The sequence below is a fragment of the Brachionichthys hirsutus genome, chromosome 2 (genome assembly GCF_040956055.1).
Source record: "Brachionichthys hirsutus isolate HB-005 chromosome 2, CSIRO-AGI_Bhir_v1, whole genome shotgun sequence".
Classification (NCBI taxonomy): domain Eukaryota; kingdom Metazoa; phylum Chordata; class Actinopteri; order Lophiiformes; family Brachionichthyidae; genus Brachionichthys; species Brachionichthys hirsutus.
In genome coordinates, this window is record NC_090898.1 from 10,990,630 (window position 1) to 11,008,556 (window position 17,927).

At 41.0% G+C, this 17,927-nt stretch overlaps 1 protein-coding gene across 1 annotated transcript; it reads right to left on the bottom strand.

The window, feature by feature from the left end:
* Nucleotides 1-2,070: 2,070 nt before the first annotated feature.
* On the bottom strand, nucleotides 2,071-17,152 carry slc9a8 (solute carrier family 9 member 8). Its single transcript, XM_068747352.1, is given in 17 exon segments — nucleotides 2,071-3,302; nucleotides 3,545-3,691; nucleotides 4,000-4,220; nucleotides 4,550-4,661; nucleotides 4,737-4,819; nucleotides 4,901-5,017; nucleotides 5,099-5,204; nucleotides 6,084-6,222; nucleotides 7,640-7,783; nucleotides 9,036-9,070; nucleotides 9,245-9,346; nucleotides 9,627-9,710; nucleotides 13,506-13,564; nucleotides 15,047-15,127; nucleotides 16,148-16,326; nucleotides 16,834-17,068; nucleotides 17,071-17,152. Coding segments are annotated over 17 exon segments (2,040 nt in total). The 3' UTR covers nucleotides 2,071-3,188.
* Between the last annotated feature and the right edge of the window lie 775 nt (nucleotides 17,153-17,927).

Genomic DNA, 17,927 nt, shown 5'->3' on the forward strand with positions numbered 1-17,927 from the left:
TTTGTGAATCAAGCCTCTCTTTACTGTGGCGATCAATGAAGGCCTTTAACCGATAATTCACAAATAAGTAAACTGCTATTGTGTAAATCCAGTTAAAACAATTTTGGGGGGGTCCCTTGTTTTGGCAGCCATTGATTAGCTGTGATTGATGATGATGATGATGATTGCAGTATATAGCAGGTGGTGGTCATTAATTAAGGGCTAGTTTCAAATCTGAAGCAGATTGAGATTGGGTTATTCCGACGGGCTGTTTCGGTGAGATTAGCCTGAATGCTCCGTCAGGATTAACCTCCAAATGGCTTCCGCTCGTTCAACGTGTCATATCGATTTATATATTCATTTTCTGTTCATGATCATCATTTACATTATCTTGTGTTCCTATAAATTAACATGCCCCCCCCCCCCCAGCCCCCAGTCTATTTAGTCGAAGACACGGAGTCTGGGTTCCCCTCACTGGGTGATGCATAGTAATGAACTCTTGTTTAAATTGAGTCTGTAATCTGTTTGTCCTAACAGATATTATTATTATGTTTAGTGGGCGGATCTGATTTTTAAACTCCTCCAATAGAAGGAAGGGACATTCTGATTCCGTTTGGATGCAGCTTAAGGGGCATTCAAGACGTCTTCTGTCAACATTAGCTCTCATGCGTATCACAAAAGTTGGGTGAGCCTAGGGTTGATGTGCAATTTGTTTTCATTTCACGAATCCTGCCTATTTCTCATAGAAATGTTTTAATTGCATAATAACAGTGTTCATCACAAATCCCACCAGCAGCGAAAGAAACTTTCAGATGTGACTGAGCCACCAATTTGCCAAATGAAGAACAAATATGTTATTGGAGCAGAAAACAAAATCCTTTTTGCCCTGATGTACAGTTAATGTAACATAAAGCTGTGATTTTTGTTGTGTTTGTAGATATTTGGCATATTTAAGATGCTCAGAAACTCATCAGAGGGGCATCGCACCTTGCACACCGTGGGTTGTGGATCTGACGGATCGTTTGTGTAAGTCACTACGAAGGGCTAAACAGTCTCCGGGACTGCTGTTGTAATCTTTGAGTGAGCAACTGGCTTGTCTGATGTGGCGCTTACCCAACATTCATCAGTGGGTATTAATGCTGTGGGAAAAAAAGAGCTATTTTATTTTGTTTGTCATGGAATACATTGAGCCATTTTGAACGTGATTGGTTTAACCCAGACGCGCTCCAGTCCATGTGGAAGGTTATACTCCCTTTACCTCTTTGCGTTCTTTCTGATGTTAACAGTTATGGTGTCGTTAGGCAGCCCCCGTTTCCCTCGCCCTCTCTAGCATGCTGGCCCAAATCCATACCCCCCCCCCCCCCCCCCCCCTTATACTTTGGCACTGAGGATCATTGCACAATATCTGTGTGAGGGAGTATGGACCTCATGAACAAGATGTGGGGAAATATGTGAAGGGAAAATATACAAATTGTTAATTGTTGAGAGAATATATAAATATATTGAAATGTAAATGAAATTTTATAAAATAATTAAAAGAATAAAATTGTGAAAAAGGTTGTCTCTGCGTTGAGTGTTTGGGTAACGGAAGCGGCTGCGTTCAGTACTGACACTCCAGCATGCTGCCTTTCTATGTGACCAGCAGATGGAGATAAACACTCACAAATAGACCGGGGCTTCATAGACTACTGGAGTAGTAGTATATATACTGAAGTAAGTATATTCAGAAGATCTTCCACAGAGGGGGGGGGGGGGGGTGCTGCAAAAAGGACAATCCCTCCAGGGATCAATAAGCAGATACACAGTACAGAAAACTAAAGGAAATGACATATAAACGACTTGTGACTATAATCCACGAACAAATTTTAAAAAGGACAAACTGTGAAGTAATAAAGGAAAACCTCTATGAATTACGTAGCATGTATGTTCGCTAAATTGTTATAGGTAATGCATGTGTGTGTTTAGTTCACGGGGACCTCCAGTGGAAAGTGGAAATTAAGTTAGGAGAGAAAAAGCCTAAACAAACGACAAACAGAAGTGTAATTGTAATATTGTAAATGATCGTGATAATGATGATATAAGGCAAATAGAGAAAAGAGATGTATTCTTTAATTTTGCAGCATCCATAGAGCCTGTATAAAAGCCATCATCCTACAAACAGGAAATAATTTCAGACATAAATAACAAAAATACATAATTGACAAGACATTCCCAGACACCCTCACATTCATTGGTGCTCATTAGAAATTCATAGTAAAAATATCACAGAAGCAACATTTAAGGTTGACCTTAATTCACAATATTCTGGCAAAAGAATGCAAATAAGTACTGAATCTAATTTAGTGAAACCAAACAGGATTATTTTAAATTTTCTTTTGGCTTTAAAAGTTCTGAAAACAATCAATTTTACCCAATAATTTATATTAACATTTGGCCTTGTGTATTTCATATTTCTTCCAATATATATATATACAGTATACACACATATACATATCTACATGTATAAATACATAAACTTGTGTGTTTTATATATATATATATCATTAATTCATACAAATGTGCAGACCCAGAGGTGATTTAATAAAGTTCAGCAGGAGGCTCCTCTAAGCTGTCATCAGTGGAAAAATATTTCACAGTAGAAATGTGAAACACAGCACAATGTATCTCCCAGTGAACAAAACAATGTTCATTTATATGTAGGCATCCAGTGCCACAGGGCTAAATACTGAGTTTTAGTTCTCAGATTAACCTTTGACCAAACTAGAGCCATGCTGCAATAAGTCAAGAGAAAAAAGTGGAAGGACGAGTTAGCATGAGGCTAGTATTGCTTTACCTCGAAGAATTCCCTCTCAACTTCCCTTCAGACATACAAAAGCAAGAAGGAACTAGATAGGCGCTCGGGCCTAATAACAGATCATTTTCTAAGTAGCACGAGCGTTTTTCACAGACTACTTTCTCCATCCAGTGCTGCCATTTTCAAACCCGGGTCTCCCGGAACTTCTTGAACTGACACATTCGACCGCATAGTCCACCACAATGTGATTCAGATGCCTCTGCCTGAAGTTGGAAACAGGCAAACACTGAAAAAGAGTGCCCGCCTTCATGCGATCACACACGCCGTACGTACGCATGCACGCACACACACACACACACATTCCTTCCACCCAGGAGAATCAATGTCCAGTCTTTGCTTTTATAATGCTTTCAGTTCACAGCAGTTCTGTTTCTTCCTCGTCATTCTCAGAGCCAGAAGGCCCCTGGCGAACTTCTTCGTACCACTTGTTGGTCAGGGTCTTCATTTGAATTCGGCCATGTAATAGGTCCTGAAAGCACACATCTACACATCAGCACGTGCAATAATAAATAGAAGTGCATTTAAAGCTGCATGGAGGTGGAGAAACTTGAAATGTCCTCCCTAATTACGCTGCCCTTTGTACAATCTTTACAAACTGTTAATCATAAAGGGATGTATGTGACATGATTACTGTGCACCCACACAACCTCCATGGGATTGGACATTTTACATTTGAACCTGGGGTCATATGCGTTTGTCTCCGTTTCTTACCTCTTGGGTGAGCCTGCGAGTGAAGAAGGGGTTAAGGTATTTAGCATCAAGCCACATGAAGCCCTTTAGATCCCGTCTCTGGTAGATCTGAGCCTCGTACTCCTCCTCTGTCAGTTCCGATAAGTGCTCTGCCTCAATGGTATTACCCTGGAGAGGAAAGGAGAAGAACAAGAGGGGTCCTTCAGATAAATAGAAAGAAAGAAAAATGAAAGGGAAGGAGACCAAAAAAACGAAGCAGACTGAGGACAAGACGGTCAAGAGCAGAGGGAGCATCAAAGAGGGCAAAGCGGAAATAATGGGAGGACCGCTAGATGTGGTTGCTCTACTCTGAGGTATCCACACGAAGCTCTGGAAGACCTCGAACACTTTACAAATTCGTCACCAACAAAGAATCCTTTGATGTTTTCCCATTTGTAGTCTAGGCTGCAGTCAGATCACAACGCTTCGTCCTTTACCATCTTCTGCGTCTTGCTGAGATTGATGTCTTTCTTGTTCTTACGCCGCGACTGGCTCTCCTCAATGTCCATGATGCGAATGAGTGGCATGGTCCCGCCCCCCAGGAGGAGTATGGTAAACAGCACGATGACGATGGTGGTGGTGCCGATCAGCTGCCGCTTCTCAAAAGGCTCCAGGCCCAGATGGAGGCTCAGCGCGTAGGGGATAGCCCCTCGCAGACCTACCGGGGCAGAAACACACTGATGTAGCAAAGAATAGGTCTTTATTGTCTTTTCATCAAGCACAACAAAATAGCAAAGTCCTCCAAACCGTGCAAAGTACAAGAGTAAAGAAAAAAAAAAGTTAAAATAAGATAAAAGATAATAAAAAAGGAGAAAATACACATAATACTATACTAGAATAGAATAACTTGGGCTATAAGTTACACTATAAACTTTACTGACTACACAATAATAATGTATTATTATATTAATAGTATTGTGTAACAAAATAAACATATGTTATAATAATATTGGAGGTTTTTAAGACCCTAGGACTGAATCATCTCACCACTGAACCACATTATAAACATCATTTTGGGGGTGATCTTGTGGTCTCTGAAAAAGTTCAGCAGGAATGAGAGAGGGAAGATGTTCACCGCTCGGCCCAGAAGAACCAGGACCTACGAAAGCAACGTAAACAATGAATTCGGGGACATTTAAAAATAAGGTGGCATCAAAAAATCCTGAGCGCTTACTATGCACCAGATGACGAAGGATATTTCAAAGTTATGAGGGAAGCTGAAGATAGAGAGACCAAGGAAAGCAAACACACATGTCTCTGGAGGGGAAAAAAAAGAACAAATATTCTTTAGAACAAAATGTAAAATGAATACAACAAATGAATTGCGATTTGACTCACCACACATGAATGCCACTGTGCGTAGTGTCTGCTGCATGAGGATCTGGGTGACCGGAGACAAATTGTGATGGGTGTAGTGCGACATCACAATCCCAGCAAACAGGATGGACATTATACCTGTAGGGCCAGAGAAGCCAATGCATTAACAAAAACCCTACAAAGTCAAACGTTCATGTGACTGATCATGTGAGCACCTACCGGACAGTTTGATGCCCTCGGCCAGGCCGTAGGGAAGGTATGCAAAGATTATCATCATGCCAAACTCCAGCGACGGTGTTTTCCTCAGGTCAAAGTGTTTTAAAAACTAATTAACGTGTTAAGGAATTTAAATGATGTGTGTGTGTGTGTGTGTGTGTGTGCGTGCGCACAGAGGTAGATTTCTGAATTACTGTCACGCATAACAGATGAGGTGAGACAGGAAGCTCCTTGGAATATGATGTATGCAGATGACATTGTGATCTGCAGTGAGAGCAGGTAGAGGAGAATTTAGAGAAGTGGAGGTCTGCTCAAGAAAAGAGAGGAATGAAGGTGAGAAATAGTTAAACAGAGTTCATGTGTGTAAAGATCCCAGAGACGTAAAGAAGGGAGGACTTCAGGTACCTTTAGGGCCAACAGTGCAGGGATGGAGAGAATGTGGGAAGGAAGTGAAGAATCGTGTGCAGGCAGGCTGGAACGGGTGGAGGAAAGTATCAGGTGTGCTCTGTGACAGGAGAGTGTCAGAGAGGATGAAGGGAAAGGTCTACAAGACAGTGGTGAGGACAGACATGATGGAAGGCTTCTCTGAGGAAAAGACAGGAGGCGGAGCTAGAAGTGGAGGAGATGAAGATGCTGAGGTTCTCCTTGGGAGTGACCAGGTTGGATAAGATTAGAAATGAGGCAATAAGAGGGACAGTGAAGGTTAGACGTTTTGGAGATAAGGACAGAGACAAGACTTTGACGGTTTGGACATGTCCAGAGGAGAGACAGGGACTATATCGGTAGAAGGATGCTGAGGATGGAACTGCTAGAGAACAGGGCTAGAGGTCGACTCAGGAGAAGATACACGAACGTGGTGAGGGAGGACATGAGAGTGGCTGGTGTTGGGGAGGACGATGCAAAGGACAGGGTGAAGTGGAGAACGTTGATTTGCTGTGGCGACCCCTGACAGGACAAGCCGAAAGAAGAAAACAATATGTCTGGATACAACAGCTGAGATGAGTCCAGTGAGGGTTCCCAGGGCAGCAGAGCCGAAAAACATTGACAGGAAATAGCCCAATGCTTGCAAGAAGGTCTCCCAGCCTGTTACCATGGAGTTCTCCGAGCGGGAAAATCCCTCAGCTGTGCTGAAATAGAAAAAAATACAAAACAAAGCCTCAGAGGGTCTTGTAATACCTTTAATAGACACGAGAGGGCAGAAGATCTCCAATATGTGTGTGTATGTGTGAGCGTGTGTGTGTCGCAATGTGTTTATTTGTCGTTTGAAATGTATGCATACAGAGTGTGTAATTCTCTTTAAGTTTAAAATCCAGTTTGTCCGGTCGCATTGCGTCACCCCAATAATTAGAATTTAAAACAAACGTGAGCCAGACAAAGGATACTGATGCGGTAGAAACAGAGACGTCTGATTGTGAAATTTAAACCCTTCTTGTTATATCAATATTAAACCGAACAGGCAGCACAATGCAACTGCTAATCAGACTTTGTAATGCTTTTTAATGCACCCCTGAGTAAAGGCATTATCTGTGTGGCTGCAAACAAACAAACTGGCTTTCTGAGAAAGCCGGTCTGTGCAAACTGCCAGCCTGTTCGGCCTGTCTATTATTTATGCCTTCATTAACTCTCCAAGGTCATGCAGACACTTGACATCGCTTTGCACATTTAGATGGCTGTAAGCAGGAGAGATAAGACGGCATTAAAGTGAGCACAGCGAGAGCAAATGGGACGACGCGTATAAACAATTTCCGAACAATTTAAAGCATGGCTATTGGAAGAGCAACATTGTAGCCACACCCATCCATAAACTGATATATTTGTTTACCGTTGGCTAATTGTTGGGGTACCATCCGCAGATTTTCTGATTGTCATCTTCCTCAATATTAATTTGTACTATTTAGTAGAACTGTTGTATTTGTTATGACTGTTGTTTTATTGATTTTGTTGTTTTATGTTGTTGATGTAAAGATGGAGATTAGCCATTGGCTATAATCTTACATATTTACGTGTAAACGTTCATCAATATGTATTGTCCCTGTTTAAATAAACTCAAACTCAAACTCAATACCATCAACTCCTTTATTCTGCCCAACGTGTCTGTCGAGATTAGTCCAAGTATGACGAGTCTACTGATGCAGCTAAAGCTCGGAAAAACAGCAATAAATGGTCCCCAATACATTTCACAAGACTCGAAAAAATATTATCAATAATTCTGCTGTCGAGTGTAAAAAAAAGAAAAGAAAAAGGAAAAAGGGCACCCACCTTCATCAGATCGCCATTAAAAAAGTGATGAAGAGGATTTAGCAGACTTTCAGCCACATCTTCTACATGTGATGTGGTGATATTATCGTAGTTTGGTCACAAAATGTACGTCAGGCAATAAATTAGATCGCAGATTCTCCTGTTCTTCTTGCTTGCTGTCAGCGTGTAATTTCACGCCCGTCTAGACTCCAGTTTATAATGCTGTGTAAACCTTGAGGATCGTATAATTCCTCGTAAAGGCGTGCAATAAAATAATTATAAAACACTCTCTGCAAAGACTCTTACTTTGTAAGGACAATGGCGACGGCGTCGTTGAGGATGCTCTCACCAAAAACCAACATGTTGAGCACTGGGTCCACGTTGAGGGCGTTGAAGATGGCGATGGTGGCGACGGGGTCCACAGCCGATATCAGTGAGCCGAAAGCGAAGCTACAATAAGAAAGGAATTAATCAGTAATAAATGTTACGGTCAAACAAAGAAAAAGGGAACAAATACAGTAGTACCTCAGCTTACGAATGTCTCTACATCCGAAAGTTTCAGGTTACAAAGTATCTGAATGGGAAAATATTGCCTCTCGTTACGAAGGCGTTTCAGGATACGAAGTCAAAAAATAGCTGCTCGTAGCTGCTCTGCCATTGGCTATCGCCTAAAATCTGCCTGGCAACCCGTTGCGTATGCGTGTATCCCAGCATGCTATTCGTGTCCCCCTCGTGTCACCCGGAAAAAGTGTTGACAAGTCGGGCTATTGCTCATTATGATGACGTCTGCCTCGCACATTTCCGACGGATTGTCAAAAACCGGCAAAAGCAGACGTCATTGGATCAGTTTTTCAAGAAACGCGAGGCAGAAAACACCGCAAAGGACCAGTAAACAAAGAGGACAAAAAGTAACAGCTAACAGGTAGATTAATATTTAAAAAAAATATCATACTTTTGCGGGGCTTGGAACGGATTAGTGCATTTACATTCAAAATGCGTCTCTACTTACGAAGTTGTCACGTTACGAAGCTACTCCCAGAACGGATTAAATTCGTAAGTAGAGGTACCACTGTACGGTAATAAAGGGGCATAACTCGACCAAAACCATGTCCTTTGTGTATGTACAACGTTGAAAGGGATGCATCATGCACCTACTTCCTAGAACTTTATTTAAAAAAAAATCTAAACTAGGATGACCTTCTGTAGAGCGCAAACCTGAACAGTCCTACACTCGTCTGTTTAGCTTGCATGACCCATCTCACGTAGCTTAGCGCTCAGCTCAGCTCATTCTTGCAAAATATGGGGAAAAGTTCAACAAACAAATTGGAGAAATACTTCTGGATACTTCCCTAAATTTAACATATTCTTTGCTGGTCTATACTCCTTGTTTCTACAAATGTTTTGTGTCCAGTCGTTTAATAGTCCTGCTGACAAATCAAGAATTTTGATCAACTTAAATTGAAGATGTTCTTTTTGGTTTGTTTGGGAATCTTATTATTTTTTTTGGAGACTCATATCCTGAGGAAGGAAAACCTGCTTGAACATTTCTGACAACCCCAACATCCTGTAAAGCAGCAAACCGCCTAACTACATTTACATCCTACTACAAAACGCTCCGTTTAATTGAATTCACTCGGGTCTGAAATGATACAGCGATGCAAAAACTCTTAAATGCTACTTTGAGTGGGAAACTAACACTCACCTATCAGTCATGGTCATCTTATAGATCACATCAGCCTAAAAAAAAATAAAATCACACCAACACACAGACGACTTAGATGTGCAACAAACAAATGTCGTCATGTCGACAGTCAAAGGGCAAACAACATGGCGTGGTGGCAGCTGTTTGCTACACATGCTCTCTGCAAACACTTATGTACTGTTGTTGGTAGATATCATTAGAGCCCTCACCTGCCCGAGGAAATAGATACCTCCTCCAACTATGAAGGCGGAGATCGCTGTCCCGATCACGGCGAAGAGTGAAATGGAGCCAATGTTCTGGAAGAAGTTACCCTGAACACACAGCATACACAAACGTTAACGTTTCTAAGAAGCATGGGATGTTGGATTTTACACAGTTACATGACAGACACGGATTTAGTCGGCCTCGAAGTTAAGGAAGCAACAGGTTAACCTTCGGTGCCTAGTTAACCCCGTGTGAAATATCCAAACGCTGTTTCAAAAGAAATGGAACGAAGCTGATGAGCAATTTGTGCAGTTGTTAGTTAGCCTTTAACCTTTATGACGACAGTGCATGTAAGTGGTTGCTGTTTTACGTGTTGTATTTTTGTACCTTGTGTAAAGAATATCCAGATTCAAAGATGATGGGTGGCAGGAGCAAAAGGAAGAACATGTTGGGTCGGAATGTTTCTTCCTCCTTTCAGAAAACAAACGAAACCAGAGGGTTTACAACAAGAAAAGCATTTCTTAGTGAACTGTTACACATTCTGTCACATTGTGTCTTCTTAATTTAGCCTCACGTGGTCTTTTAAAATAATGCAGCAACAGTAAAGCAGATTAATGAGGAAGACGATTCCTTCTAAATCACATTTGCTTTTCAAAACCATACGGAGAATGCGTTTGGTAGATGAGACGACACAATAACAGAACACATTGCTTAAAGACTGCACATAAACTACCAAGATAGCAACTCCATTCTATTTACACATTAGTCTACTCTACGCAAACACGTTTGCTATTCCGACTAAAAGCTGATAAAATAGGTCAGGTGTGGCAGAGAGCCTCTAAAGAATGCTGGAGTAAAAGGTTACGCTCCTTTTTAGCTCGTCTAATTATGCATTCAAATTTCAGAAGGACTTGGCAAAACGCTTCGGGTTACGACTCTTTCTTGGCATTTAACCCTGCCATTTTAATATTTGATCATTCTGCCCTTCATAGCATGTGAAAGGTCAAGAATGAATAAAAACTCGTGGCAGAAGGAAATATCTGCAGCTTTTTATCTGCATGCACCGAAGTATCCACGTTGTAATCCCACATATGGAGTCGCCGACCAGCACAGACCTCATATATGCAGATTTCAATCCAGTGAGCAAATGTAGAATTTTGACACCTTTGAACATGTAAGGGTTTACATTGATTTATAATTTCCCAATACGATTTTTGATGTATTAAAAAAAGTTCCCCATGCAATGTTCCAAAATTCACAAATATATATATATATATATAAAAAAGAAAAGCAGTTAATATTGACATTTAAAAAGCTGAACTGCAAAAGTGTGTTATTAAAAGGTTGATTTTAACTTGAAAAAATGTGTGATTGATTTTCTGTTTATTCAGTGACTCCCGATTTGGGGTCGGAAACGTACTGATTTCAGACCTGAGAGACAAACCGTTGCTAACGTGTTCCTTCTTACGAATTACGCTATTGCTTCTTCAATCTGTGTCAGAGCACAGGGGAGAGTCGGCCAGATGAGACAAAGGGAACAGTAGCAGAAAGGTACAAAACAAAATAAAAAGAAAAGGTTTTTACTTGTTTGAATGCAGGGAGACGGATGGAGATTAAACTGTCAGTAGGAAACAGCAAAGATGGCAGCTTGTCAGTGAAAGGCGAGTTCAAAGCCAGCGACGACAGGATGGTGATGCCTGAGGGGGTTTCTATAACCTTCATTTGTGGTCATTCCCTGAGGCAAATGGGCCGTCTTTAGAAATGTGCTAGTTGGAGGGGATGACATCAAACTTAATTGTAGCTGCAAGCGTGAAGTTGCATCTAATTTATACCTGCCCAATGAGCGAGTGAGAGTGCAATAAAGACAGATGCATTCAACTGACAGCGATGACAACAGATGGACCTGTGAGTCAAAGCGCTGCATGCACAGTTTCAAGACTCGTCGTTGAAAAAGCCATGCTGACAGAATCACAGTTTAGCCATTGGCTGTGTTACTCATGGAGCAGTTTACGCTCTGGGGGGGGGGGGGCTCTCTCAACAACAAATAGGTCAGACATAATGGATCTGCATCAAAGCCTGGGTATTTTGAAGTTTTTAGTGCTCCAAAAAAACTTAAGCTGCACCATATTTATTGGAATGCAGAGCAAAATATTGAGATTTATTTTCTTTTATTGGTATTTAAGACAAATTTCCTGAGAATAAATAAATAGAAATAGCAATGTGCTGCCTCATTTGAAAAGAAACTAGCTTTAAAATGTCAGCGGGAACAGATAACCTTTGTTTTGTGCTTTTGAAATATTAGCAGCCATGATTAAACAGGAATTTATTTTTAAAATAACACAAAGAACACATTTTCAACAATTACTTCTCATTTTAAATGATGATGTAACTATATATACAAATCATCATATATAAACGATGGCAGATCAAACCAACACGCAGGCAGCGCACGCAAACGTGCACTGGAGGCTGACAATTTCCTGGAACCTGACCACAAACTGAAATACCGAAACCCGACCAAGACCGGTTTTTTTTTTTTTAACATTTCATCAGATCACTTGTTGGATTGTGCAGTGATCCAGGCCTAAATACAAGACCTTATACAAGTGTTTTCTTTCACATTTTGTGATCAAACCTCTTTTTGTTATACAATATTGAGAGTTCTAACTTTACATATAATGTTAATTGAAGACTTGACTTCTTTAATTTAACTATTCTGAATGTGTCACATTTGCTGCTCAAACTTGTTGATGTTTTTATGCTCACAAAACTTCATTTGATACACGTTGACTCTGCAGAAATGTTCATGTTGCTGGTTTGAGATAGTCTTTCCCCTCCCTCTTCTCTGGTGTCAGTTAAACCCGTCAAATGCTAATGGCTTGTCGTCTCGTGGTTCCTTCATGACACAAAAGTTTCCTGTTTTAACATTTCAACATACAGTACCGGTACCTTTGACAGTGAATGTTCTTATCTGCTAATTACAGATTACCTTGATGAGGTGTGCTGCACTGAAACCAGGTACTGCATTATAAAACCAAACATTTATTTCAGTATGTTAAATAATTTTAATAAGGTTTAATATTGTTAAAACAAGAACAAATACATATTGTGAAATTTTTTAATTAATTTAATATTGAGTGGGTTAGTACTGACAGCACGGTGGCACAGTGAACAGCAGCCATGCTTCACAGCAAGAAGGTCCTGGGTTCAAACCCACCTCTCCCCCCCCACCCCTACATCGGTTGGGGGAGAGGTGCAGAAAATCAATGAATGCGCTAGCAGCTAGCCCAATATAACATTCTGTGCGCTGTGGAAAAGCCCTGAGGTGTTATGAAGAAATAATTTCACAATTTTGCAACGTACTGGACTGAGTATGGACAACTGACTCTGTCAACTTGGAGTAAGATAAGCACAAATACATAGATAAAAGTCCAGAGATTCACAAGAAAGGCACCGAGGGGGGGGAAGGGGGCTCTGGTTACTATAGGGGATGACTCAGCAGCATCCCGGTGGACCCAGTCTGTAAACAATGGCCCTAGTGTGCAAGAAACATTGACACAACCTGTCCTATTTTCCTCCCATCCCCCCGCACCGAGCATGTCTGTCTCTACCTCTTGTTCATACGTTCTCTCAAACACTGGCAGAAAACAAGGAATGTTAATTAAAGGCTGTGAGAACCAGGAGCAAAAAAGAGAGAACTCAAGGACACAAAGGGAAAGATAGCAGGCCGAGAGTTGTGTGTGCCTCTGTGGACGAGATGGAGAGATGAGATGTGAGACTAGAAACTGTGTTCAGGAAATGAAGGGCTTATCAAAGAGGCTGTTATAGAAGAAGAGATGAAAAAACCACAGCAAAAAGGAAATAGATGGTTATTGGATTGGGTTTTGGTGGCCGTGGGAGATTCCAAATAATTTTTTCTTCATACTATTACATGGAAGCCTGTTTAAAAACTCTTATTTTTGTAATTATGCAGTGCCCCAGAAATGCTGACGTTTGTCTCTGGCTTATAAATTACAACAAATATATAGAATGCAGTGTGCAAAGTTCTTTAATTTATAGATTTGATGCCAATCTGTAAGAGGTTACGATACATAAGCTGCAATACTGAAATGAAATTTCCATGTGCAACATGCTGTTGCATTGCATATATGCTTGTAGTGTTTGCTTCATGCAGCATGAATTCTCCCAGAGTGAGGAACATGTATTGCTTCTTGTGAGGAAGCATGGAGCAGTGCAGCAGGGTGAGAATAAGGAATGGAACTATACCTTCCAATTGGCCAGGTCCTGAAATTCAATGATTTTAATAAAGCCTCCCATTAAAATTCCTGGAAAAAAAGGAAGGAGACAAGAAAAACAAAACAACCAGTCAAATGTTTGAACACTTGAATATATGACAATATGAAAACTTCAATAGAACTCGAGGACAGAATGAATGCAGACCAAAGGCATAGCTATTTGAGTGGTAAGACAATTGAGTGCCTGGCATACGTTCACCATAGATCAGGGATGATTTACATATAGATGGTTTAAAAGTAAGATCGATCGACCGGCTCTGAGAAAAAGACAGGAGGCGGAGCTAGAAGTGGCGGAGATGAAGATGCTGAGGTTCTCCATGGGACTGACCAGGTTGGATAGGATTAGAAATGAGACAATAAGAGGGACAGTGAAGGTTGGACGTTTTGGAGAAAAGGTCAGAGAGAGACCAGACTTCGATGGTTTGGACATGTCCAGAGGAGAGACAGGGACTATATCGGTAGAAGGATGCTGAGGGTGGAACTGCCAGGGAACAGGGCTAGAGGTCGACCTATAGGACGTAGTGATGGAGGACATGAGAGTGGCTGGTGTTGGGGAGGACAATGCAAAGGACAGGGTGAAGTGGAGATTTTTTGTGGCGACCCCTCAAGGGACAAGCCAAAAGTATAGTAGTAGTAGGCTATTTAAAGATCGGTGATCGGCCAGAAATTTCCAATCGGTGCACCCCTATTTAAAAGAGCTATTGTCTTTGTTTTGTCTTGCAGAAAGTCCCCTTGGGCCCTCAGCTCTCCTATTTCACCGGCCAACAGAAAACAACTTAAAAGGAGGAGGAAAGCCCAATTCCATGTAAAAGACTAAGGAAGAGGGTGAGAGATAAAGCACTGTGAAAGTCCCAGATTTAACGAGGCAGAGCGAACAAAATCAGGAAGGAGACATATGGCAGAGAACACGACAGAGAGGAAGTGATGCGAAAGGAAAAGTGGTCCTTCCTGATTTGTAAGCAACGTTATCACTCCTCAACAGAGTCCCCTGCTCAAAACACTGAAACCACTTCAGTCTCGTATGCAGCATGCAGGACATGCAGAACATGCCAGAGGAAACGTCCTTCAGGGTTGAGAGAGAAGTGTGTCAGTGAGTTTGAGTGAGTGTAACCGTATGAGCATGTACAGAGAACGGGAAACAGAAACACACAGCGACACCAGTGTAGCTTCTTGGGACCACTTTACAACAAAGAACATGATAAAGATCATGCGATCAGATTAGCCATTAGCCACTTAAAAGATATAGATGACTTCCATAAAACTGATTTTATTCTTGATGCCTTGTAGGTTTACTGTTCTGAATTCACTGCACCAAACAGGCATAGAGTTCAGAGTTCAGTAATGGGCTATTCTGATAAACTTCCCTGTAACTCTGAGCATTCCTTGTGCACTTAAACAGTTCTGGTCTTTAAGTAAAATAATTTAAAAAAAACATGGGGAAAAAAGTTACCTAAGTAGAACAAAAAGAGAAACTAGCGCCCCCTGAGGAAAGCACATTACGTAAGAACTCACCGAGAGACACGACAGCCACACTCTCTGGAAGAAAATGCAGCTTGAACTTGATAAGCAGGTGCACCAATATGATGCAAATACCTGGGGTGAATGGGAAGAGCAAAGACGGAATGATTCAGGACAAATACGAAAATGTCCAGATCATCTTGTCACACCAACTAAAATTTTCCAGAAAATAAGGCTCATGTTAAAGATTAAGATCATAATTCTGGATGTTTTGCTCATCATAACCTAATGTTTGAATGGATAGTTATTTTTAAAAATGACCTCTAATTTGGAGACAATTAGTCTCACTATTGCTGTGTTTTATGCCAATTAGGTAAAACAAATTGCTTGTCATAAAAATGACTACAAAGCAGCTGCTTAACATTTCTAATCATGTAATAAAAGATAACTGACCTCAGCCCCATGTTATAAGTCTGGACATATATATATATATATATATATATATACTAGCATAATTTCATTATAAAACACAAGGCAACAATGACATAAACACAGCAATCCGTGCATCTGCAGAAAATTAGATATTCATAACTCACAGTGTGTGCAACTCTTAAGCACTCAGGGGTTAATTAATCAAACTCAGACATTTGTAATAGGATATGGTAAATACAGATCTGCAGGAAATATCACATAAAGATAATAACGTTTCTGGGAATTGCTGTTAAGGATTAATTTGAGGCGACCACGTGGTCCTCAGAAAAGAGTCTGAAGTGATCCTCCATTTATTAACATCTTCTGAAGCATCTGTCAAACCACTGAGGATGAGGTTTAGCTTAATACGCAGACTTGAACGTCCACACTGGCATTCTTTGTTTCAACACAAAATCATCTTAACGGTTTAATTGGTAACCTGATGCACGAGTCAGACGATTTCCTTACTTAACCCGTATTTGAGACATAATGGGACGTTTGTCTCATGAACTTCATGTCCTTGCATTCACATACAAATCATCAAGCACACATCGGCTCTAATTAACCACTACATTGTACATTGGATGAATCCCAATTAGGATATTTTCAATCACTGATTCATTTCCTTCTCTCTTTCGAGACAAATCAGATATTCAGCAATGGAGCAAAAGAGACGCAGCTGACCGATAACCAGCAGGCTGAAGAAGATGGTCAACCCGCTGGACTGCTCCTCTTCCTGGGCCTTGACCCCCGTCTGCACAGGAAGAATGGGCTTTGGGGTTGGGAGCGCCGGGATCGGTTTTACAGCAGTAGCTGGAGGGTGGAGGGTTTCGTTGCCATAGCTGTCAGTGACATTGGACTTGCTGCATGGACACAGTCAGAACAAACATTTTCATTGCTGTAAAGCATGAAATTAAACAGACAATCCTCAAAATCAAGAAATGAAAATATCAAGCTCTGATTTAAATTTACACAGTTCATCACAGAGTTTGAATTCATGTTGCTCGTAAAACTGTTGATCCAAGAAATTGTGTAATTTGTGTGGAAATAGCCCTGCATTCTTAGTCAAGGCCCCTCCAAAAACCTTTCAGACTGAAAAGTGGCAATGGAAACTCTACTTACGTTTCTATTACATGTAATTAAGAAGTTATAACAACCGAGATTTAATCAAATTAACGCAAGAGGCGTTTGTTTAAAGCTTTGCTTTTGTGTTGACTCAGAAACAAGTAATACTACTGAAAAGCTAAAGTAATTACTTTGAACATAATATTAACGTTTTTTTTACACTCGGCTAGCTTGCTAGCTGCATCAGAATACTTAACTCCTGAGAAATGATTTTAAAAACAAAATCAATATTTGTTGGCTCACACCTGATCGGCGGCACGTTCTTCTGTTTGGTTCTTTCGTTTAAATCAAGTTCATTCTGTTTCACTTGCTTTATCGACGGACTGTCATCGTCTTTATGGCTGACATCCCCTCCGTCGTCTCCGTCATGGAGGTCCGGAGAGTTCTCCTTCTCATCTCGCTCCGGCAGGCACGGATTTAAGCTTAGCAGCAAAAGGGACAGCGATAACACCGCATGAAAAGCGCCTCTCATTCTCAAACAGGTGCTTTTAAAACCAAAAGCAACGCGTTATAATAAGAAAGAGTGGACGTTCCATGTCGACGTCTACGTGTAAGTGTTGACATCAACTTCACTTCCTGGTCAAGGCGTCGTAGGGAAATGTAGTCTCCACACTTCTACTTCCCGTGAACGACGTTGAGCCTATTCCACATAAAACACAGGGTATTGTGTATGTAAGATCGGTGAATATATATGTAACAAAGACAAAAAAAAACATAATAATAATAATAATAATAATAATAATAATGGGAATGATTGTTTGGCCCTGTGATGAACTGGCGGCTTTTTACTTTTTTTAAAAGAACTTTCAAAAACAGCAAAATTAGAATTGTACATTCCAATGGTTTATTAGAACGTACGGGCTCTCGAATCTCTAACAAACAAAAAATAAACAAGAGTAAAAAATACCTGCAGACACACGAGTAATATTGTAATATATAATATTGTAATACAGTATCGAGCGCTAGCGCTAGCTACTCATGACGTAGCATGTCAGCGTTGAGACGACGTCGCGTGACGTAGCTCAGACGGGCTGCATTGCTGCGAACTTCGTCGCCGGGTTACGTCCCTTTCACGCGAGCGCGTGCTCGGGTCCTGTTAACGCCCACTTGGGAATTGCTCACTTTGCTGAGTGGGGAAACCTCACTCATCGGACGGGCAGGCAGGGAGGAGGGCAGCGGCCGAACGTCCCCCGCGGCACAGGCGCATGAACGAAATGTTGCTCAGTCACTGAGAGATATGACGCCAGGTTAGGGTGCGTTACCATCGTTAGCTTTTTTTTTTTTTTTCGACAACTACGACTCAGAACGTCTCAACGGAATGGATTTTTGATTATTTTTT